Genomic DNA, 24,176 nt, shown 5'->3' with positions numbered 1-24,176 from the left:
CTTATTATGTTGACCATTACCCATCTCTGTGATGACTGCAATGCCTTATGCTGGTCTTTTCCTCTAGTTTCTGATCTAGAGGAGAGTGACTCTTTCTCAAATGAAATTTGATCATTTCATTTCCCTATTCAAATATCATAAATGATTGTCCAAGGTTGGCAGGGAAGGTCCATAGAAGACTAGGTAAGAAATGTATCAAATAGTACTGTAGGTCCAGTCAGAAAAGCAATGAGAAATAACCACTGGATTTATCAACATGTGTTTGATATCAATGGAAATCATTCTAACCCTATTACTTTAATACGAACGGTTTGGGAAAAGTAGAGTACATTTAATGGACAACAGAAAGAGAGGAATTAGAGACATCAAGATAATTAAAAAAAACCCTCTCAAGAATTTTGATTTTTAAAAAAAGGACAGAGAAAGACAGCAGGCTCAAGGGCAATATGGAATTTGGTAAGGGGACTTTTGCTTTGTTTTCTCTGGTTTGCTTGCAGTGACAGAGACACCGCAACACACTGGTGTGCCGATGAATAACTTAGTGTAAAGAACCAAACAAAAATTGATGATACAGGATAGCTTAGAAATAAGGGAACTACATTGAACAGAAGAGAAGGTATAGGACCCAGTGCCTAACTGGAAAATTTGGCCTTGTTTAGTAGCTGAGACAGTTCCTATGAGTACAAGGAGGTAATATAAGTGAGTTGTAAGGAAGAAGCTAGCAAGGGTGATGAGAATTACATTTGGATTGCTTCTGTTTTCTCAGAAATTTTAAACATGCTAATTGAGAATCAGAACGGAAAAAAAGAGATCAGAGGTTTGAGAGGAAAGAACAAGCATGGATTATTTGCCAAGAGACTGGAAGAGTGAGTGGACCAGGGAAATGTAGGATCTCTGGGAACACCAAAAATCCACTTGAGATTACCAGTCCTGAACTTGCTATGAAACCAGTCTGCATGATTTTTCAAAGTTTCTCATTACATTCAGCTGGGAAGGTGAAGAGCAGATGAAATGTTGGGTTTACCTAAAGGCTGAAGTTTTGCAGTCAATTAAGTGAAGAGAGGAAGGGGCAGTAGGGCAGAAGGTTATCTATATCCAATGAAGAGATTTTTTTTATGGACCATGGACTCTAACCTGTACAAAGAAAATGAAGATGCAGTAAAAGTATGGGATTCTGATAAACTTGGAATCAATGGCTTGCAGGTCCTGGTTGGATATTATTCGTGATATTGGGGTAATAAAAAGAGTGAACTAGAAAAGTAGGAGTAGTTATTAAAAATATGATATTCAAGATTGTTTCTTTTTTTCTTTTCTTTTTTTTTTCAAGACTGTTTCAGTGGAGAAGGTGAAGCTTTTATTAACAACCAGTTCTAGGAGGTGACAGTTGGGAGCATGTGGCTAAGCTCAAGTGGAAAGCAAGATCACTGGAGGATAAGGTGTCAAGGTTCTAAGAAACTAGGCCGTTTCAAAGTGTATGTAGATGCTGACACCATATTATGACAAGAGTGGTATTAGAAAAAGTGACCAAAAAAGAGTTAAAATTTTGAATAACTGAGGGAGAGTGGCTTAAGGTTCTTGAAGTGGCAACACTCTGGAGAGGCAACAGGTGGAGGAAACTACTGGTGAGGACTTCAAAACGATGTTTACAGAGAGAAGAAGGAGTGAAAATGTGCTCAAAGAAGGAGGACACTTACCTGCATGGGAGCCCAGTGATAGTAGGGTTGTGCACGAAGGACTGTATGGAAAACACAGGCATAATGGGAGAGGCAATTTGCAATAAAAATAAGGTGAAGGATGTAATTCAAGAAGGGATTACTGATAGAGGCGATGTAGATGACAGTGGATTTGAATTCTAAGACAGTAAAATTGTTCCAGTTATCAGGGAGGTATGGAAAATGGAGTTTAAAAATGTGGGATTTATAGAACTACACAGCTATGGGGATATAAGTATGAGGGAGAACCTTCTAATTAGCACATTAAATGTACGCCTTAAAAGTTGGATACATGTAAACGTAAAGGTTGTAAAATAAATACCTTCTGTTAAAATGTTAGCAGTAGGGGAACCACATTACACTTGGCTTTTGTTTAATAATAGATGAACAGAAATCACACACAGCATGTGTGAAACAAAATATCAAAGTATTCAACACATAATTTATTACGCTCAAGTTAAATCTTACCAGGAAAAAAAAAAAGAGTTAACTCGACCCAAAAGAACATGTTTTTCTTAAAACTTGTGCACAGACATTTTCAAAGCAGGTCATTAATTTGATAAACAATTAAAATAATTCATTACCCATGCATTTATACTTGAAAATGTGTATATGCCTGGGAATGAGCTACATTAAATAGCACCCAGGGAAATAGCTAATTAACGTTCTCATCTTTAAGAAGTTTGGCATTTTAAAATGACAAATTATCTTTGACAAATTATCTTTGACCTGGGTGGCTCAGTCAGTTAAGCATCCTACTCCTGATTTCGGCTCAGGTCATGATCTCAGGGTTGTGAGATCAAGCCCTGGGTTGGGCTCCATGCTCAGCGGGGAGTCTGCTTAAGATCCTCTTTCTCTCTCTGTCTCTGCTCCTTGCCCTCTACCCCTCAAATAAAAAAGAAAAGAAAAACTGTCTTTGTGGTGTGGTCAGAGGTGAAAACACACAGGGTGGGTGACAAAGGGAAAGGGACCAATAGGCATGGAGGACTCAGCATGGAGACACCGGACTCCAGGGAGGGTAACCAGTAGCCCTGGGCCCTTCTCCTGGGACACAGAGAGACAGCATCACTTCCACTAGGAAGCAGGGCACCTCAGGCAGGACTCTCTCCCGCTTCAAGATCTGCCCCCATCAAGTGTTCCTGTGTGTAAACAGGTCTAGGCTGGGAGGTTCAAAGAGAAAGTGGCAAGAGAGCAAGGAGAGTGAATGACTGTTGACTGTGAGCAAGAGGCTGTCAGGAGGATTGACAGCAAGAGGGACACTGATGACAGAGTACACTTGGCTTACTCATCTCCTGCCATTCACAGCCCATAGCGGGTTGCAATCAGCATCTTGAGGCCCTTGAGCTGCGCTGGGCACCCAGAACTGTCTGTGCCCAATCCATCCTGAGCCTCGCAGAGCTGAACACACAGGACCGTGAGCTGTACCCATCGATTGGCAATAATAAAAGGCTTGCTAGTGTTGGCTGACTCGGACCAATGGGTATTCCTTCAAGAAAAGGACATTCCTTTGAATCTGAAAAATCAACCTCACTCTTCCTTAACATATTCTAGTGCTTTACAGCTTTTAAGATATTAGAGATATTATGACGGTTTAAATAACTGAATGTTTCATATACACGTTAAACAAAGACCCCTCTAACTTGATTTTTTTTTCCTGAGGGAAGAAAAAAAAAATCAAAACCAGACTTCTTTTTTTCTACTTTATTGCTTTTCCTCTCCTGCTACCTTTGTCACGTACATACAATCTCTAAAATGCACCATCTATTTATGATTACTAAATTGCCCGTGGGTGACAGGATTTCGAATTAGCCTATTTGTTATTATCCTGTGCATGTGCTCTGCTAAATAAAGTCGTAAGACAAACAAGTTTGAGATAATTAGATGCGTTGATTGTACCTGCAGTATGCACTTGACTTTCATGATTAATTCTGTGTTGAAGACTACACATACCGTACACTGTGACACAGAGCACCGCAGTAGGAGAAAAAAGTCCAGAGTCCCTAGTGACAACCAGGACCAATTTCAACACTATTATCTTACTAGGACTCGATATTGTGGAAAACCTCCAAGGCAGCAGCTGATCAAGGGTTATGATCTATTTTAGATAAAAACTAAACTATAGTGGGTAAAGGGAAAAATCTAAAACCATAATCAATACTGACACCCACTGTGTTAATGAGCTGCTGTTATTACAGTAACAATGGAGTCAGAAGGTTAAGGAAAGTATCTCTTCAGAGTGTGGTGACGAGGCCTTTAATCCAAAGAGAATATTTATGTAGGTGGAAATTCATTTTAAAAGCATGTTCCAGAGAGAAAACATTTAAAAGTTAATTTTAACTTTTCACTCTATACGTCACACAGACAACTTAATTTTAAAAAAGGGTTCCTGTTGATCTTTAGAAAATGAAAGAAAGAGGCCTGTTCTGCTCCTGCTGCCTGCTTGTTAAGGGGATGGGATACTCTCCTTTCCTACCCTCTACCAGCCCTCTGCACTTTTATACCCCAACCCATACCATGTGAGTATCTAACTATGGGAAAGGTAATTTTAAGTGAGAAGGATCTGAGCTATGACCTAACCGTAAACCATCCTAGTCAGAAATGTCAGACAAGAAAGCCCTCGTGGGTACAGCTGGCAATTCTACTGTCAACTGGATTTGTTCATGTGTGTTTGTGTGTGCGTGCTCATAAGGTATTAAAATACAGGGACACCTGGGTGGCTCAGTGGTTGAGCTTCTGCCTTTGGCTCAGGACATGATTCTGGGATCGGGGATCGAGTCCCACGTCGGGTTCCCTGCAGGGAGCCTGCTTCTCCCTCTGCCTGTGTCTCTGCCTCTCTCTCTGTGTCTCTCATGAATAAATAAATAAAATCTCTTTAAAAAAATAAAATAAAATACAAACTGAACACACTGAATACTGTGTGTTCACTCTCCATGCTTCAGTTACCTATTTGCAAAATGTAGAACATGATATCTTTGATTATTAATTCAAAGCATAGAGCGCAGCATTTCTTCTATGGTCAGGTGGATATAGGTCCCCTCCCCTTGCTGCCATATGTAGGGAAGGGAGTCCCCCTGACTTATCCTGCATGGAAGTGGTGGCAATGCCCTTTGGTGGACAGGCATCATCAATTCTCTGGCGTTCTCTTTGAAGAGGGTCCATTCTAGAGGTATGATAGTGCAGCCGGGTATCTAATCATTCTCTAACTGAAGAAGTCTCATGTTTCTCTTCTTATTTGTAGAGAAGGGAGTGTTTTAAAGAATCCACTTGGGGCACCTGGGCAGCTGAGTTGGTTAAGCATCTGATTCTTGATTTCGGCTTGGGTCATGATCTCAGGGTGGTGGGATTGAGCCTGGTGCTGGGCTCCACGCTGAGCAGGACACCTGCTTGGGATTCTCTCTCCCTCTGCCCCTCCCCACAGTCTCTTCTCTCCCTCTAAAAATAAAAATCAACTCAACTCTTTCCTCTGTAAAGACAAAGGGGAATTGTTCTCAGCACTATATGGTGCTTTTGTATGTTATCATACATATTTTCTACAATAAATCTATTGAAATAAGTTTGAAATGGATGAAGCAGATATTAACTACCAAATGTCAAACAACGAATACCAAAAACTACTGCCTTCTTTTGCTGATAAAAAAAGTCATCAGTCATGAAAATAATACATAGATCAAATGCAGGCTAACTAAGACTTCAAAGAGAGAGGATACCATGCTTTGTTTTAAAGCATATTTTTAAAAATTGATGACTATGAGCTAATTTTTCTAAAGACAGTATCAGGTAGCTAAGCTATAAATCTAGGTCATTATATTTAAGAACCTCACATGGTATTTTCATTAAAAAAAAAATCTTGTAGAATTCCTGTACTAAGCCGTCCTTACCCTGGCTTCAAGACTCAATGGCATACAGGCTGTGCATGCTGTGACAGCTCTAGCTACAAAAGGTATGACACTTCCTAACAACAAGGCACATTCACAGCTGGGGACTTCAAATGACAGATTTATTTTAGAGTCAATTCTGTCTGCTGCTTGGACACAGGAGGATGTGATTTGTGTGAGTCTCATTCTTCATATATTTATGGAACCAGAGGGTTAAGGCCCTTAACCAGCAAAATATTTATCGGAAATATGATCAAAATTAATATTTTTCTCTTATAATTGATTTTTCTAAATATTGCTGCCCACTTGTTAAAATGGTTAAGCACTCAGATGATGGATACTATGCCCTACTTTCTTCTGGGTGTTTTGTAAGGTTGAGGCAGCAGGTCTTACAGGGTCATCTTTCCATTTTCTCTGTTCAGTTCTATGTGTCTGTTATGCTGCAGGGGAGCTGGGAGAGAAGCCATGGCTTTAACTTGAGAAGGACAGGAAAAGTGAGGCACAACTCTGTCCTTGTACTTGACCTCCTACTAGCAATGGGGTTTGATGTCCTACAAAGAGAATGAGGGTGTCCCAGTTGAATGTAGGTCACTCCCCTCCCCCCCACCCATGTCCCAATCATAACCCCCAGCACTCAGGATGTGACCTTATTTGGAGATGGGGGTCTTCAGAGTTACTAAGTTCAAGTGAGGTCATTACAATGTGCACTAATGCGACCTGACCTGTGTTCTTGTAAGAAGGGGAAATCTGGACACAGACACATACAGAGAAAGACCATGTGAAGCCCAAGACAGACGGCAGCAAATACGAACCCAGGAGGGAGGCCTAGGAAATGTTCTTCCCTCACGACCCTCAAGAGTTAAACCTACCAACACCTGGATTTTCTACATCGAGCTTCTAGAACTGTGAGACAGTACATTTCTACCACTTTAGCTACCGAATTTCTGGTTGTTAAGGCAGCTCTAGCAAACATGCAGAGAACAAATGTCAGGCCTAAGAAGAGCTTGGAACAGGAGTCCGCAAACCATGGCTGTAGACCCAATCCAAATTGTAGACCCTGTGAGCTAAGAACGTCCTCCACATTTCTTCTAAAAGCTCGTGGCAACTTCCCCCGCATCTCATCACCCAATCACTTTCTTGATTTTACCTCTTACCCTGCAAAGCTTAAAATATTTTTTGCCTGACCTTTTTCAGAAAAAAAATTGATGACCTTTGATCTGGGTAAGAGCAAGTCGAGTTCACTTTTAACGCTGCCATTCAATTATTGGAAGTTCAGTTACCTTCACTGAACTTTCTTAGTTTCATTTAGAGGATAAGCCTTTTCCACCACTCTCCTGATCTCACAGAATTAGTGTCAAGGAGTAAATAGAAACTGACACTGTGGAGTAACTTGAGAACTGTAGAAAGGTCTCTCCACACATAAGTGCAATTTTTCCCAGAAATATAAATATGAACTATATAGACACCAAATTTCAAAAGTCCATACTTTTACTCCATAAATTTTCTAAACTCGGGGATCAGTTCTGTGCTGTTTGTGACAATATCAAAACACACTTCAGAATTTCTGAAGAAAAGTGACCTTTGGATTCAGGTTTCTGTTCAGGTCCTGACCTCAGGGTCGTGAGATCGAGCCTTGCATTGGGCTCTGTGCTTGGCGGGGAGTTGGCTTGAGACTCTCTCTCCTCCCTCTGCTCCTCCCATTTTGTGCGCTCGCACTCTCTCTCTCTTTCTCTCTCTCAAATAAATCTTTAAGTTTCTGGTTTGAGTTGTGTTGGTCAAAATATTTTTTAAAAGACCACTTACAAAATGTTATATGTCAATTATATCTCATTTTTTTAAAAAAATGAGGCAAATAGCAATATTCTGAATGATATGGTTTCAAAAGACACTCACACATGATAATTTGATTCTATAAAGTCTTCCAAAGTTAACATCCTTAGCTAAATGCTTCTCTTTGACTTATGCTTTTAAAGAAAAACTTTTCCACAAAATAAAGCATAAATTCATTCTTCATTCATTCATTCATTTTCACTCATTCATTTAAATACAAATTATTGAGTCTTAGCCATGTATCGGGCTCAAGTGCTACATGCTGAAAAGATCGTCAGATAGGACATGTTTCCGCCAGGTGTACAGCACTCTACAGTACAGATGCACAAGGTGAAACGAGGTTTCAGGACAACATGTATATTTTGTAACAAGAACTGCATTTGAAACTGGGGGTACAGGGATGAAGGAGACACAGTCCCTATCCTTGGATACATCACAGACTTCTGGGAGAGACACACACACTAACAATCTTTAAAATCATATAATAAATTGTAGAACTGAAATATACCCAGCGCACAGAGATGGCACAATGGGCCTGCCAGAGCTTTGAGGGGAGGTCACCGAGGAGACAGCACCCGAAGTGAATCCTGCAGAATAAGCAAGGATTATGAAGGAAGACAGAATAGGTATTCCAGGTGGAAGCAAAAGCAGGAAACAGCAGACTTAGTTGAGGGGCTGCTAAACATTTTCAAAGTGTAAACTGGGAGGCCCGGCAAGGCATGAGGTGACGTAAAGCTGTGAGCAGAAGCTAGGACGCCCAGGGGCACCTGAGTGGCTCAGATGGTTAAGCATCAGCCTTGGGCTCAGGTCATGATCTCAGGGTCCTGGGATCGGGTCCCATGTGGGGCTCCCTGTTCAGCCAGGAGTCTGCTTCACCCTCTGCCTCTCCCTTCTTCTGGTTCTATCTCTTTCTCAAATAAAGAAACAAAATGTATTAAAAAAAAAAAGAAGAAGAAGAAGAAGAAGCCAGGATGCCCAGGTTTGGGACAGAAGAAGGGAAGGAGGACACGGGTGCACTAGTAATTTTATAGATAAAGCATGTTAAGATGGAAGTAAAAGACTTAGGCAGTTAATGTACTTCTCTGGCTGTAGTGAGCGGTTCAAGAATGTATATATGATGAGATCCTCATAAGTCCGATCCTAGTAACCCAAGAAGCTTGCTTCTCCCTCCCTGGACTCGAACCTGGATTATGTAGGAATGAGAATAAGCTGCGCTGCTGAGGGTATTAAGCCCACCTATGCAAAATACCACGGCCAAGCCAAGAGATAAAGAAAACTGGATCCTACATCCAGCCACATCCAAACTCCGAACTACCTAAGGACTCTTCAGCTATGGGAGCAATGCAGGTCTTTTTTTCTTAAGCCAGTTTTGGTGAGATTTTCTGCCACTTACAATCATAAAAGGCCCAAGTGGGTAACTAGTCATTATTAGTACTTCATGCAATTTGTAAATATAAAAATAAGGCTAAGAGAGACTAGTGGCTTAGCTGGGAGATCAAAACCAAGAATCCAAACTCAAAAATCCTTTTAAATAACCGATGATGTTAACTTCTTTCTCACAATACTGTATTTTCTCCAAAGGTATACTGGGCTTCTGGTGATTTGATGACTTGTGGCAATAAGCATATGGTAGAAGTAGAAGGGGAGGAAGTAGAGGGTAAATGATGGTCCTGATGGGATGGACTCACACCTGGTTGTTAGGAGTACAGGACTAAGGGGGAAAACTGGGAATCTCCACGTTTATCATACAAACCTTATTTCATTACTTTGTGGTCAGCCCTCAACTATATCCTGTGTCCCATCCAGATGTCATATTTTTCCCTCTCCAGAGAATAACCTCAGTCTTTTGCTACAGTAGAAAAGGGACAGTTGCTCAGTTATTCATGGGTTGGGCGGGGAATCTGATTGCTTCTTAAAACAAAACAAAACAAAACAAAACCTTTGATCCATTTCCTTCCATTTTTACTTCACATTTATCCCTACATCCCAAGGTAGCCAATCCTGAAATTCCCAGGACTTTTGGGTGCCTGTGCTTCTGGACTTCACCCACAGTGTTCACAGTGTGCTCAGTGCTTTCCTGGGGTTGCTAAATCAGTCCCCATTCTCCCTCTCTGTTTTGCCACTTTCACAGCTTTTTTGCTATTGTTGTCCCTGTGTATTCTGGCTCCTGTGGCTTTATACATTTAAGGAAATCTTTTCACTAACATATTTGGAGAGTTTTTAAATAGCATTGGAGCTGGTATGATATCTGAATGTGAAAATGTTTCTGCTGTAAAATCAAGAGCACCAACATATTCTAAAAATTTAGTAGTTAATTAGAATCTGAACAGCATTTATTTTTAAGTAGGCTTCACAATCAGCATGGAGCCCAATTCAGAGCTCAAACCCACGACCCTGAGATCAAGACCTGAGCTGAGATCAAGAGTCAGAAGCTAAACCAAGTGAGCCACCCAGATGCCCTACTTTAACTTTTACCTAGTGAATATTTGGGTTTTCAAGTGTACATGGATTGTACAAACCATCTGGGATCAGAATAAAATACACTATTAGAGAAACAAATATAGGGTTTTGTTCTGTAAGAAATAAGGTACCTTTGGATATTTAATTAAGTTTGAAGGAGAAGCACAGTTTCAGTCAACAGTGCTTACCTCAGTAGCAAAATCTGGCTTAAAAAAATATTGTAAAAGTACAACAAATTCACGAATCCTAAGAATGTACAAAATCTTAAATATATACCTGAGATTTAAGAAAAAATCTAAAACAAAAATATTTTACAGAATTTAATCTTGAGGAGTGAGATTTACATGGGAAAATAAAATTAAATTCCAAATGTACATGCATATACACACAAAGATGCAAACATATGCATGGATGCATGTGAGGCATCCTCTTCTATAAGTTCAACATCTGATCTGTTTAGAAAACAATACCTGGATATAGACATACAACCAGGTAGATAAGATTCTGCTAATGCCTTTGACAATTAAATCAGAAATTTGATGAATGTCTTAAATTTAATGGTTTGTTACACAAACTCCTTGGATATAATTCATTCCATATGCCAGAAGAGCATACAGTCACTACAAGTCATAACTTAAGAAAATATTTAGTACTATGTGTATTGCTTATTATATAAGTTAAGAAAGCAGGATAATATATCGTACAGATGGTGTAATCCGATCTGTATAAATGGAGAGGTGAGTATGTGTTGGAGGAAAGACATCAAAGTAATACTCTTGGTTTTTTGAGGGTGTGTGGGTAATATACTATTCTTAGATTATTCTTTGTGCTTATATGTATTCTGTGAACTTTCCTCAGTAAACACAGAAAAGCTTTATACAATAATAAAATAACTATTTAACTCAGAAAATAAGCACTCATTTGTAATGAAAACACATTTGCAACTTATCTGAAAAAACATATGGAAGCTCTGTTAATGCTTAAAAATTCAGCTCATTGCAAGTAACTTTAACCATTTCAAACACAAATTAAGTCAAGGAAGGAAAAAGAATATAAGTGGAGCACATGTGATTCTGTTAGCAAGTCCATGCCACCCACTCTATACAGCTGGAATGAGGAAGATGCAGAATTTATCAGTTGCCAGCCGGAAGCCCTCAATTTAATGATCCCAAGTTGAATGTCTCACCCCATTAGTTGGCCTGTTAAAAAAAGAATTCATCCCTAGTTCTTGCAGGGAAAAAAAAAAAAAACCTCACACAAGTGTCTCATGTTATAGATGCAACTTCTTAAATCAAATTAAGCAATTAAATTAGTTGATACAGTCTCTATTTTACTGCTCTTTGTGTAAAAAAAAATCATGTACTATAAAAAAATCCACATTGCTTTTCCCTCCAAATAAATACTTTTAATACTTTTATATATATAACATGAATATATTTCTCCTCTTTCCATTTTTCCAATGTTTTCTTGAGCCTGTAAGAAATAGATATTTCAATGGACATTAGGTGTCAAGAGTATGATAGATTTTATATATGTAAAGAGAACAAAACACTGCTAAATTGCTTTACTCATACTAGCAAACTAGCCAGCATTTTAGCAGCTCTAACGCATTTGAAAATATTGTTTTTAGGTTTATCAACAATCTGCAATAGATTATGATTTGTATATTGAGGGAACTTACTGACATTTATGAAGTTGAATAAAATAAATCTGTTCATATTTTATAGACATGTTTAGATGAAAATGGAAAAATAAAATAATGTATTAAAAATCAGACAATTTGTACATCCAGGCATGATAAAAGCTCTTATCCAAATTAATAATATTATAAAGAATAGTAAGGGCACAGGAAGTGGGTTCAAATTCTACCACTACAGTTAATTAACAAAGTGTTTACAGGCAAGTTTCTTAATCTAAGAACTCTTTGCTCATAAAACGGCAGTAATAAAACCCACTTCACAGGGCTGTTGTACAGGTAAATTGTAACAAGGTATTTGGGTAACATGGCATGTTAGATACACATAACTAGTCGTCATTGCTGACACCTATGGTAGCTAATTTTTATTATGACAACCTTGGCTCCTCCTTTTCTTCCTCATTACCACCTTCATGAGACTGTTAGTAAATTGTTTTGGAAGGAGATAAAGTAAAACTACCACATAAATAAGAGTACTGGGGATCACCTCTTCTGTTAAAAGAATATTCTATAATAGAAAAGTTTAGCTTTGGCCAAGTTTAATGTCAGGAGCAGTCCTTCAAGAGATGGTAAAGCTAGAGCTTAGAGCCACCTGCATGCATGTTTTGAAAAATATTGAAAGGTATCCTGAACAAAAGTATCTACAGCTTGGGCTTGTTGGATTGTCCAAGTATCCTTTCAATCTCCTTTTTAGATTTTCCTAATCCCTACTCTCATTCCCTTGAATCCCCTAAGATGGAGCACAGTGCTCAGGAGAGGCTGAGTTCTCAATAGTGTTTCTGGAGTGACTTAATCCTATCAGGGGTATCACTTAAAAGCACTGGAAGTTTATTTATTTTTTTTAAATTTTTTTTAATTTTTATTTATTTATGATAGTCACACAGTGAGAGAGAGAGAGAGAGGCAGAGACACAGGCAGAGGGAGAAGCAGGCTCCATGCACCGGGAGCCTGATGTGGGATTCGATCCCGGGTCTCCAGGATCGTGCCCTGGGCCAAAGGCAAGCGCCAAACCGCTGCGCCACCCAGGGATCCCCAGCACTGGAAGTTTAAAAGATTATTCACAATGAGGTCAGTTATTTCTGAGAACTGGAACACAGGAGATAAGTTCAGCAGCAGTTCAAAGGCCTGCAGTGGTGAGCAGGGCATCAAAGGGAAGTTGGTAGGGCAAATAAATTTTTTTCTACGTCTCTAATATTTTTGCACCGGTCTCTTTCTACTTAAAGAAACAAGAGCAAAAAAGGAAGGCCATTTTATTATGAAGTGAAATAATTATATTTACTTTATCTATTTCCAACTCAGCCTATTAATCTTTTTTTTGTGTGTGTTTGCTTTTAATTACGATGGAAAGCCAGTTAAGCTAATGAAGGAAATACTTGATATATGGGACTATGCTGATTCTGTGATTTTGCTAGAACAAATCAACATGGAATAGGATGAATTAGGAGAGTGTACACACACTAATGACAAGCATCATGAATCTGACCCCTTGAGATATTTGCTTGATAGTTTAGGAGAAATCTCTGTTGCCTTCACTTCTCCTATGTGGAGAAGTTGAGGAAATAGCAAAGGCCTCCCATCGTTAGAAGTGATTCCTTATGTGATTTTGTGAGAATCTGCAGTGACTCCCTTTGTAAAGGCAGCACAGTATTCTGTACCTTGATACCAATTGTAGATTTAGGGCGAAGGGTTCCAGAATACACCACTGTGAAGAGCTGTTTTTTTTTTTTTTCTGAACTGCCTTTAGACCCTCCCTAAATAATTCATAAATCATAAATTCCCTCCCTGGGAGTTCTGTAACCAGAAGAGATTGACTCCTGTCACCAGGGATGAGAAGGACAAGAAACCCCCTAGACAGACATTGTCACAAAACTGTCATATGTCTCATCTTCTAAGTGTTCTTTTATTTTTCCCAGAAGTCATTAGTTTTCCCACGAACGCCCTTCTCCCACTCTCATTTCATGATTAAGCAAGCCAATCCTAAGAATTCTCAGCACAGGAAGAAAATTCTTTTCCTCTTTTCTTTTTATTCTATCCATGTGAAAAGATGTATATTAGCTGAACCTATTGTGGTAATCATTTCATGATACATGGAAACCAAACCACCATGCTGTGCACATTAAACTTATACAGTGATGTATGTCGATTATTTTCAATAAACCTGGGGGGGAAAACAGATGGTATTAAGTCCAAATTCCAATTGCCTCCTTGAGTCACATTCTCTGTCAATTCCCACATACATACGTGACACAAAGACCTCACTTTTTTTAAAAAAAATTTTAATTGGAGTTCAATTTGCCAACATATAGCATAACACCCAGTGAAAAGCTCACTTTTTTATTGATAATTTCTTCTGCAGTGTAATTTGCAGGCCCCCAAATCATAAACCTAAGAGGAAAGAGGAAGGTCCTCGACCACCCCCAACAAGGGATTTAGTATGACTAGTGTTTAGTCCTAGGCTTCCCTTAATATATTGAGTTATAATGACTGACAACCTGAGGGCCATGTACCATCATGACAGTCCCTTAATACCTTTTGTAAACTCTTCCATCAACTGTGATTTCAGCATCTGGGCAGCAGTACAACAAATCAAACCAATCTAACAGTTCCATACAAAAATAACAATTTTCTATGATGAACTATGCTTTTATATTTTCAAAAGATCTTGATTCAACACAAAAGATCTGTAAAAACATGAATAACTAATCATAAATAAAAACTGATAAGTAAAAACTGATTAGTTTACAACTGAAATGAACAATCACTATATTTAGGAATATACTTTGGATAACAATGTAATAGGTAATCCAGGATGGGCCTGGATTTGTGGAATTTTGTTCATTTTCCAAAAAGAGTTTATTACTTGGAGATTTATCTTCCTTTTCCTTGAGACTCATTCTGTCATTATATTGACTTGATGTCACGTGGATAAATAGCCTTAATAACCACATTTTAACTTCTATGACCATTCTACTTGAGTAACTCAGGCTATTGCTTGTACCTTGCTCGATCATCCAGGAGAGCACTATTTCCTCAAATGGTAAACTTCATACTATTTTATTTTATTCTTCGGTATAAACCTTCTCCAATTAACTTCATTTGTCCATGGAGTTTACATTGTTGCTTAGCTCCTCTACTCTCCATTTCCAAAAATATCAGTTAGCCCTATATGTTCTTCACTTTTGTGGAGGAGTTGTTTTCTCTGCCTCTTTAATGGTTCCTCTCCCTTTATTCACTCTTTAAATGTCAAGGGTACATTTTCGGAGCTTCTCTTCCTACTCTACATCACAGATACACATGTGCTCTTAGCCTGCATAGTGCTGATTCACATAGTGGTTTCAACAAAATTAATTAGTTACCACCATAACAGATACCAGGCCAGCTCCACCGAGGGCGGCTAGCGCTGGGAAACTGGCCTGACATTGCCCTGTCTTGCGCTAAAAACTTGGAAATGTGCTCACATAGTTTTGCCTCAATTACTAGGCTGGCTTCTCATGACTGGTGGCATTTTCTTCCTGTACGGCTGATACCATCCCAGCATATCTCTGTGGGAAACTTTAAGTCACAAGGAAGTTTACATGACCATACATGAGAACAAACACTGTCTCTTGCTTTATAAAAGTGTCTCTATAATTTCCTACATTACCTGCCATTGAAGAAAATGTATATCTTTATCTACTGATTTTACAGACCTGTTAAGACAGTTTCCAATATTTAAAAATTAGGTCATTCCTCACAAAAGTTGAGTCTACTTTACTTAAAGAAGCAAATGGTCCTGCAGGCAATCTTTAGCCCCACCTTTCCCCACTTCAGCATTTCCCCAGGCAGCAACCTCTAGAGCTAAGGGTGGCTGCCCTCTTCCCCCTCTTTAGTCTGGTTGTGTTTAACACATCCCTTGTACTTCACTCATTTCATTGGAATCTTCCCGATTCCTGAAGGATATGAGCCTAATACTGTGCATACTATATATAATCAGGACTTTAATCCAGCATTTATACAGACACTAACCTATATGAGAATCACACAGTGGGATGGATTCAATTGTGTCCCTCTTCCCCTCAAAGTTTTTTTTTTTTTAATTTATTTATTTATGATAGTCACAGAGAGAGAGAGAGAGAGAGAGGCAGAGACACAGGCAGAGGGAGAAGCAGGCTCCATGCACCGGGAGCCCGACGTGGGATTTGATCCTGGGTCTCCAGGATCGCGCCCTGGGCCAAAGGCAGGCGCCAAACCACTGCGCCACCCAGGGATCCCCCCTCAAAGTCTTATGTTGAAACCCTACCTACCAATATGACTGTATTCGAGGATGGGCCTTTACAGAGGTAATTAAGGTTAAATAAAGTCATAGGGGTGGGGCCCTCCTCGGATAGAATCGATGGCCTCCTAAGAACAGGAAGCTATGTGAGAGAGATCTTCCTCTTTCTCCCTGAGGAAGCACAGAAGAAAGACTATGTGAAGACGTAGTGAGATGGTGGCTGTCTACAAACCAGGAAGCAAGTTCACACCAGAGAATGACTTTTCCAGCACTGTAATCATGGATGTGCAGCCTTCAGAACTGCGTGAAAATGCACATCTTGTTGTTTGAGCCACCCGGTCTGTGTGTTTTGTCATGGCAGCCTGAGCAGAGTACTCTACACAGAGCCGACCCCTGAGGAGCTCATCTTTGTTCACCTGGACTTCTGTGGTCCCCTCCTGAGCTGTCTGCCTACCTTTGGGCCATCTCTCTTCACTATTTGCTGTAGATGAGCTATTTTAAAAATACAAACAGTATAACACAGGCTCTTGCTTTGAAATTTAAAAAGAAAACTAATTAAAACTAGTAAAGTAGTCCCTTACCACGTATAGGTCCAAACACTCTAGACCAGCCCCCCAGGGTTTTTGTCTGTTGTCATCCTTGCCCACGTTCCCAGTGCACTAGCAAAATCACATTATTAATGGGTCTGACTCTCTTTTTGACGAAACCCAGGCTCCTCTGAGGTTTCTTTTTCACTTGGCCTTGACTTTGACCCATTGTCGGGCCTGCCTAGCACCATTTTCGCAAGAACACGGCCTGCTCGGGCGCATTAGAGAGGTTCCTCCGCCTGTGGTATCTGGCTGTAGCCCTCAAAGCCACACGTAGCATCTGATCACCCTGGTGTCTTTTCAGCAAGAATCCTTAGTGGGCTTAGCAAGAATCCCCCTACCCTTGATGTCTTCTCTTAGTACTTTTTCATCCACTGACCTCCCTCACTCCGCTTGTTGGCTATGAATCCCCACTTGTCCCTGTTGTATTGAGAACTGAGCCCAGCTGTATACTAAGGTCTCTTCTCCCTACTGCAACAGCTCCTTACAAAATCTGTTTTCCTTACTTTGATCACTGCCCATTTCTGGTTTTCTGTAACACCCCCTTAAACTAAACTCTTCCATGCTTCTATGCTCTCCACTCCCACATTTTTTCAGATTTCTCCCAGGCCACATGTCAAAAAGTACTATGCTTGCTTTATGGGTCCATTTAAGTCATACTGCTTTCTGAAGTCTTTCCTTATACTCACAGGTAGGAATAACCACTTCCCTTTGGGCTGCTTCTAAGATACTTTGCACATACATCTATTATGACTTAATTTTATTATCATTTTATTTTTTGCTTATATTATTCTATCTGACCTTTAAATTCAGGGTCTTTCATCTTTATTCTTTTGTTTTGTTTTTTTCAAGGTGCTACTATGCTGTCATGCATGCACTTAGGAGGTAATTATTTATTCATCAAATATTTTTTCATATTTGTTAATACTAGCAGGGAAGTTAGCGTCAGGACAAGAGTTAATAAAAACCAAAACAACTGTCTCCCACCTTCCCCCACATATTACCTTTTAAATATAGTGTAACCCAACTGTATAAGTATATATGAGTTAGGATTGACCTCATTACAACCAGAGCCAAATGGATAAAGCTCCCACATTTTAACTGTCTATTATGAACTTATTTGTGAGGCTCCCAGAGCATCTCTAACATGTCTACAAGGATTAGTCCCATTTTATAAGCTTTTTTTTTTTTTTTTTTTTTTTGGTCAGCTTTTGAAGGAAATGGGGCTGGTGTTGGATTGATATGGAAAATGAAGGAACTGCAATATCTTTGAGTAATAAAACACTTACGATACACTACAGTTGTCTGCTGAAAGCCCTTCTCTTTTCTTTGGGGCCATTTCAATCTGCTGGGAAGATTTCAGCTGTTCTCTATTGCCCATCCCATTTTAACTAGACTTTGATCAAAGGGGAACCTTATAATCTGCACTAAAATAACACAAGCAATTCAAACCCATTGCTATCCTACTCAGCTGGCTACTTTGCTTTATGTAATGTATTTTCACTGATCACAGCTTATAGAAAAAATGTTTACAAAATATGAAAAATTAATAAAACACTGCTGTTTTTTTTTTTTGCTCTTAAGCTTTTTGTCAGTGAACTATTACAAGCCTTACATTTACCAATTTACTAAAATGAACCAAGCACTAATATTTTTCATACTGTTAAAAAGAACATTGACTAAAGTCGCTGGGAAACTGTTAAGTACAGGAGGTAAAAGACCCAAGTCCTTGTACTATTATATCCACTAAATGAAGGCATTAGGCAAAGATCAGCATTTCTTAAAATATCACAGGAACAAATTATTACATAGAAAAATGTGGGGGAATCAGTGATAAAAAAGCTTTTAGGGAGCACTGGATTAAATCAAGTTAAACAGTTTTATTTTGAAGTATGGAACTTTTTAGTATCTTTTTTGAGTAAAACTAAGCAAAGAGGTATTACCTTATAGCTATTCTTGCTTATCCTCTTTGGAATGGATATCAGAATTAAGAAAGCTTTATGAAACAACACCCTGTACAAGGATATTTTTAAATTAACAGCAGGACTTATACAACTAGAATATTTAATACTATGTATTTTTAAATTACGTACATCCCTAATCACTTCTTGAATATAGGATTTTGAAAGAGCTTCAGATTTAACTATAATAAAAGACAAACTCCTATCTCTGATGATAGCAGGATTTTCCCTATGACCTTATTGGTGTTTAATATATACAAGTTACAACAATAAAAAATAAATTTATTATAAAAAATAATGTATACAAGTGATTAAAGTGGGTTTTGTTTTCCTTATATAATTCTTTCAAAATGCAATTTTCAGAAGCTGAATCTAATGAATGGAGACAATATCTTTCAGGGACAACATGTCATTATTTGACCTAATCTAAAGATCAGTGACACTGTGATTTTGACACTCTTTCCTTTGACAGAGCACAGCTAGAAAAGTGAATAAAAACTTCAAAATGTCATTTTTTAATGTTTAAATGTTTATGCTAAGTGTTCATGTTTTCATCAACTTGGCATATAGTTGTTAATTTTAAGGTAGTGACTTGCCAGCTTTAGTATCCACCAGAATCACCTGGAGCGCCTGTTCAAGCTCAGATTGCTGGACACAGCCCAAAGTTTCCCCTTCAGTAAGTCTTAGAACTAATCTGCATTTCTATCAAGTTCCCAAGTGATGCTGCTACCACTGCTGATTTAGTGACCACACTTTAAGATCCTTGCGTTCACAGGTCCCAATTTATTAGACACACATCTGGGTTTTCCCGTTGGTCTGTGGTTCCTCAGCCACGCACCAGGCTGGAACTTTAGAGGAGCAAGGAGAGCTGGGTATCCCAACTATCTCTAAAATACTGATTCCTTGGTTCTGCTACCACAGCCTCAGTTCCCAAAAACCAACAGACTTTCCCCCTCCTTTAATACTTTCCATTTTCAGCTAAGAATGTGTAGGTCCTTAGTTTCAAAGTGTAGTCCACACTGTGGATTTCATCCCCTCGAATCACTGCTTCCTGTTTTTCCACATAACCCCTTCCCTCTCTTACGTAATATCCTTGCAGTATGTTGGCTCTGGCCCCATTTGCCTCTCGACCCTGTTGGACTCTATCGGTAGCTATACCCAGATATTCAGTAGTAGTTTGTATTCATTCCTTTGTTCTTTCACCCCATAAGCATTTGTTAAAGGCTCAAAATACACTGAAGTGACAAAAATTCTGCACTCGTAGCCTGACATTGTAATGGAGGAGATATAAGATAAGCGGGTAAAGAAATAAGCAAGTATGCTATACTTAACAATGATGAGAATAATATAAGGTGATGGGTAAGAAAGTGACTGCTCCTAACTCTAGAAAACGAACTAGGGGTGGTGGAAGGGGAGGAGGGCGGGGGGTGGGGGTGAATGGGTGACGGGCACTGAGGGGGGCACTTGACGGGATGAGCACTGGGTGTTATTCTGTATGTTGGTAAATTGAACACCAATAAAAAATAAATTTATTAAAAAGAAAAGAAAAGAAAAGAAAAGAAAGAAAAGAAAAGAAAGAAAAGAAAAGAAAAGAAAAGAAAAGTGCCCATCAGATGTATGTTACCCTCTCTGGAATCATTTCTCTGAGAAGGAAACATTCTGCTGAAATTGAAATGCGACAGAGGCAATAATGCAGTGAATGTAGAAAGGGCATTCTAGGCAGAGGAAGCATCAATCCAAGAGCAGAGACAAGTCCAGGGTGGCTGAAGGAGTCAGGAAGGGAGAATAGTTGAGGAGCTCAGGTCGGTGGTGGGGCGGCAACATTTTTCATAATCCTTTTGTAACTACATGCTTCTCTCACACACACCTGGTCTATGGACTGGGATACGTCTATCCTAGTCTCCCAGTGGAAACTGTCCTCTGGCCAACAGGAGTTAAAATATCAACAGCCTTATTTAAAGAGTATTTAGAGTCCCAAATGCCCTACTTGTCTAAGTTCAGTTGACGGCTGCCATGTCTGTTCTCACCCCAGTAGTTCTGGGGTTTGATTCTCTGGAGAGGTCTCTGAACTACAGGACATCAGGCACATACCCAAACTCCTAACCTGAGCCCTAACCCTAACCCTAACCCTTCGGAGAGGTCTCTGAATGGCAGGATACCAGGCATATGCCCTTACCCTCACACTCACCCTGACCCTAGATCTGAGAGAGTGGCCTCTTCAACACATGACAAGGAAAGCTGAGAAACAGCCTACTTATCCTGGAGAAGGCTCCAAATATTTAAAAATTGGTGGTATTTTGTTTTTTAATTTAAATTCGATTAATTAATATATAATGCATTATTAGTTTCAAAGACAGAGTTCAGTGATTCGTCAGTTGTATATAATACTCAGTGCTCATTTACATCACCTGCCCTCCTTAATGCCCATCACCTGATACCTCCTCCTCCCCACACCCCTCCCTCCTGTGTTTCTGAAAATGGATGTGAAGGTAGACATCAAAACAGATTATCTATTTAAAGAGTATCTAGGAGTCCCTTCCAAAAATATATCTACAGCATCTGACTGAGGAGAAACGGATGGTTAATATCAGGATTCAAGCCTTTGGTTTGGCTATGTTAAGATGCACAATGAATTGTACACAGTTCCTATTTCAGAACGTGGATACATTAAGTCACAACTTCTGCCCTCTTCCTCAAAGCTGGCTTTAGTAAAGAATCACTCTTGGTACTGATATAGCATAGGTTTGAAATGGCAATTCCTTCTTGATGAATAAAGTCAAAATTCTGAATGAAGAGAGGGCAAAATCAGGTCAGAAGTATGTCTTACAATATTATTTTACAAGAACAATATTCTCTAACAGCAGTGATTCTGATCAAACTGACAAAACAACTTCCAGCAAAATAATAACTAGCATATGAAGTGCGCAAGCATGCACACACATACACCTTTAAACAATCTGAAACAATTACATACAAAACAGAAATTAGCCTAAAGCGAGAGTTGTAGGCTTTCAACAAACCCCTCAAGAAAAGCATCAAGTTTATTGTACCTGATAATTCACATTATGTTTCAATCTTTGTATCGTTAGCTTCCAGGTAAATCTGAGACTATCCAAGCCAAAAGGAACTTATCAGCCAGAGTTCTTTTCAAGGAAAGAACATAGTCTATGTTTATCATTTTGCTTTTACAGATATTAAAATTTGCTGCCATGTAACTGAAAGTTGTTAAATATTCTCACCAATGCAGTATTATATAGGGCTCAGCAAGTCTTGTAAGAAAAACCACCTTAGTATTTAAAATATTTAAATATTTTAAAATATTTAAAAATATTTAAAATATTTAAAATATTTCAAAATAATTATTATATTGAAATAAAAAGTCTTTTGATTTATGTTATAAAACTCCTAGGGTCTCACTTATGCACCTGGTTTCTGTGGTTCTCACCATCGTACATGCTGGTGGCATTACCTGTCTGCATCCACTGTCACATCATGAACTCCTCTCTGGATGACATCCCGGGAAGTGGCTGTGTCTGGTATTCGGTTCAGACTTCTAGTATACAGGTTGAGCCCTCCATCTGTCATGTACCTGAAAATAAATGTGTAATTAATCAACAGAAAATTAAATGATCTCATCTGTATAATTTAACTTCATAAACAGTGCACAATTTTCAATAATTATGCAAATATGCTTTATTACAGTTTTTCTATATAAACATTTTACTCACCAGGAAGAATGAGAGTCTTTTTCAAGTTTATTAGGAAATCAATCTTCCTTACTACGACAAATAAGTAGACTACATAAAACCTTCACTTCCACCCCCCTTTTGTTATCAAAATTTTGAATAGGCTGCAAGATCATTTAACTCTTAAGTAAGAGCAAGATCACTTCATTTTCTAAATACCATTTTTGAAGCACTGAAGGTCACAAGAGTAAGGGGATATTGCTCAACTTAAAATTAATCTATTTGGTACATAAAATGTATGTTACCAACTGGCCACAATGATAAAATAATAGCCAAGGTGCATTACATGTTTAAAATGTTGCCAGGAACTGTTGTAAATAGTTTACAGGCAGTAACTATTGTCACCACATTAGAGAAAAAAAATAAGCACAAAAAGGTTAAGTGACATGATGTTACTCTACCAGTTACGGAAGAACTAAGAACTCAAGTCTAGAAAACTGGTCCTAGAGTGACCCCACCCGCCACGGGGAAAGCCAGTCAGCAAAGTAAAAACAGTGACAAAGCAGGTGCACAAAAGGAAGCAGAGACACTTGGCCCCTTGGTCTCAACTTCACAGCTTGTCTGTGGGCTCCAAGAGATATTCTTGCTTCTTTATAATCATGTCCCTAGCTTGCTCAAGCAAATTCGAGTGGATTTCGCTTTTTAAACTAAAAAAAAAAAAAAAAAAAGAAAAAAAATTAATCATGACCATATTGAAGACTGACCAAATAGTCAAAGGATTATTAAACTGGCTAACAACTGCCACGGTCAATAAATTCTGTCCTTACACTAGTTGAAGGACCTTGAACAAGTTTCTTAAACTGTGCCTCGATTTCTTCCGCTGAAAATGGGGAGAATAAAATCTGCAGAGATTTTATGAGAATTAAAGGAAAAATACACAAAGCTCTTACTTGCTATTCACAAAGTCTCTTCCACATATTTGGAGGAAATATATGAAATTTATATACAAGACAACACTAGGTCATGCTGCATTATCCTTATAAGGTACTCTACACGGTTAGTTTTCTTGATTACTCAAGAATTTAATCTCACCAAAACTGAAAAATAAAGGACTTTGGCTCTAAAATTGAACACTGATATACTCTTGGAATAAGAAATACTACATAGATTTTAACTTTTTTTAAAAAATAACTAATTCATGGTTAGGAGCATCATTAAATTAAACAAATAAGGAGGGAAGGGATATTTGTCCTTCATGTGTTTTCCTTTGTCAGCTGCCACATCTTGGTGGTGTCTGTGTTTCAGGGTTTATTCTTACTTTCAATTCCTTTTTTTCTTTTTTTTTTTAAGATTTTATTTATTCATGAGAGACACACAGAGAGAGAGGCAGAGACACAGGCAGAGGGAGAAGCAGGCTCCCTGCAGGGAGCCCGATGCGGGACTCGATCCCAGCACCCCATGATCACGCCCTGGGCTGAAGGCACTTGCTGAACCACTGAGCCACCCCGGTGCCCCATTTCCAATTTCTTACTGTATTTCCCACACAGTTCTCAAACCAATATCTAAAAGGTTTTATTGTCTCTTAAGGTGGTGTATGTAAAATTCCTGACAAAGTGTTTAGTGGCAAATGTTTTTTCAATCACTTTTGAGATTGTGTTTTAAAAGGTTGAGGGTAGTTGGAATTTTCTCTGCAGATAAGTGAAATACTCCCAGCCTCCTGCTTTTTTTTTTTTTTTTTTAAAAACTACCAACATGCTTAATCCTAAACTTAACCTTGGAGGAAGTTATAACAATGTACACATGTTATGTTTCACGTATGTCTCTTTGGTCTGTCTTCATCTGTGTATTTCCAAAATTGTTTAGCACAGTGTTTTGTATACAAATGAGGGTCCACAAATATATTATGTTCGTCCAGCTGAATTCAAAAGGCTTCCATATTGTAAAAAGAAAGCATCAGAGCTGATTTCTGTATCTTAACCCATGATGGTGATGCATGTAAAAAAGAAATAAGATGACAGATTACTTCTATTAGAAACATAACCTTTTAGTTCTTCAATACTTACAGGAGTGTAAGGTCTGTAAACAAAGGTTAACTGCTTTGAAAACTAATTTTCAAA

At 38.7% G+C, this 24,176-nt stretch overlaps 1 protein-coding gene across 1 annotated transcript in view; it reads right to left on the bottom strand.

The window, feature by feature from the left end:
* NAV3 (neuron navigator 3) overlaps positions 1-24,176 on the bottom strand; it is a 357,285-nt gene that overhangs the window by 123,736 nt on the left and 209,373 nt on the right. Inside the window, 1 exon segment of the mRNA XM_055341892.1 lies at positions 21,843-21,962. Within this exon segment, the coding sequence (XP_055197867.1) occupies positions 21,843-21,962 (120 nt within the window).

This window comes from Nyctereutes procyonoides, unplaced genomic scaffold (genome assembly GCF_905146905.1).
Source record: "Nyctereutes procyonoides isolate TBG_1078 unplaced genomic scaffold, NYPRO_anot_genome, whole genome shotgun sequence".
Taxonomy (NCBI): Eukaryota; Metazoa; Chordata; class Mammalia; order Carnivora; family Canidae; genus Nyctereutes; species Nyctereutes procyonoides.
This window is presented reverse-complemented; position numbering and strand designations above follow the sequence as displayed.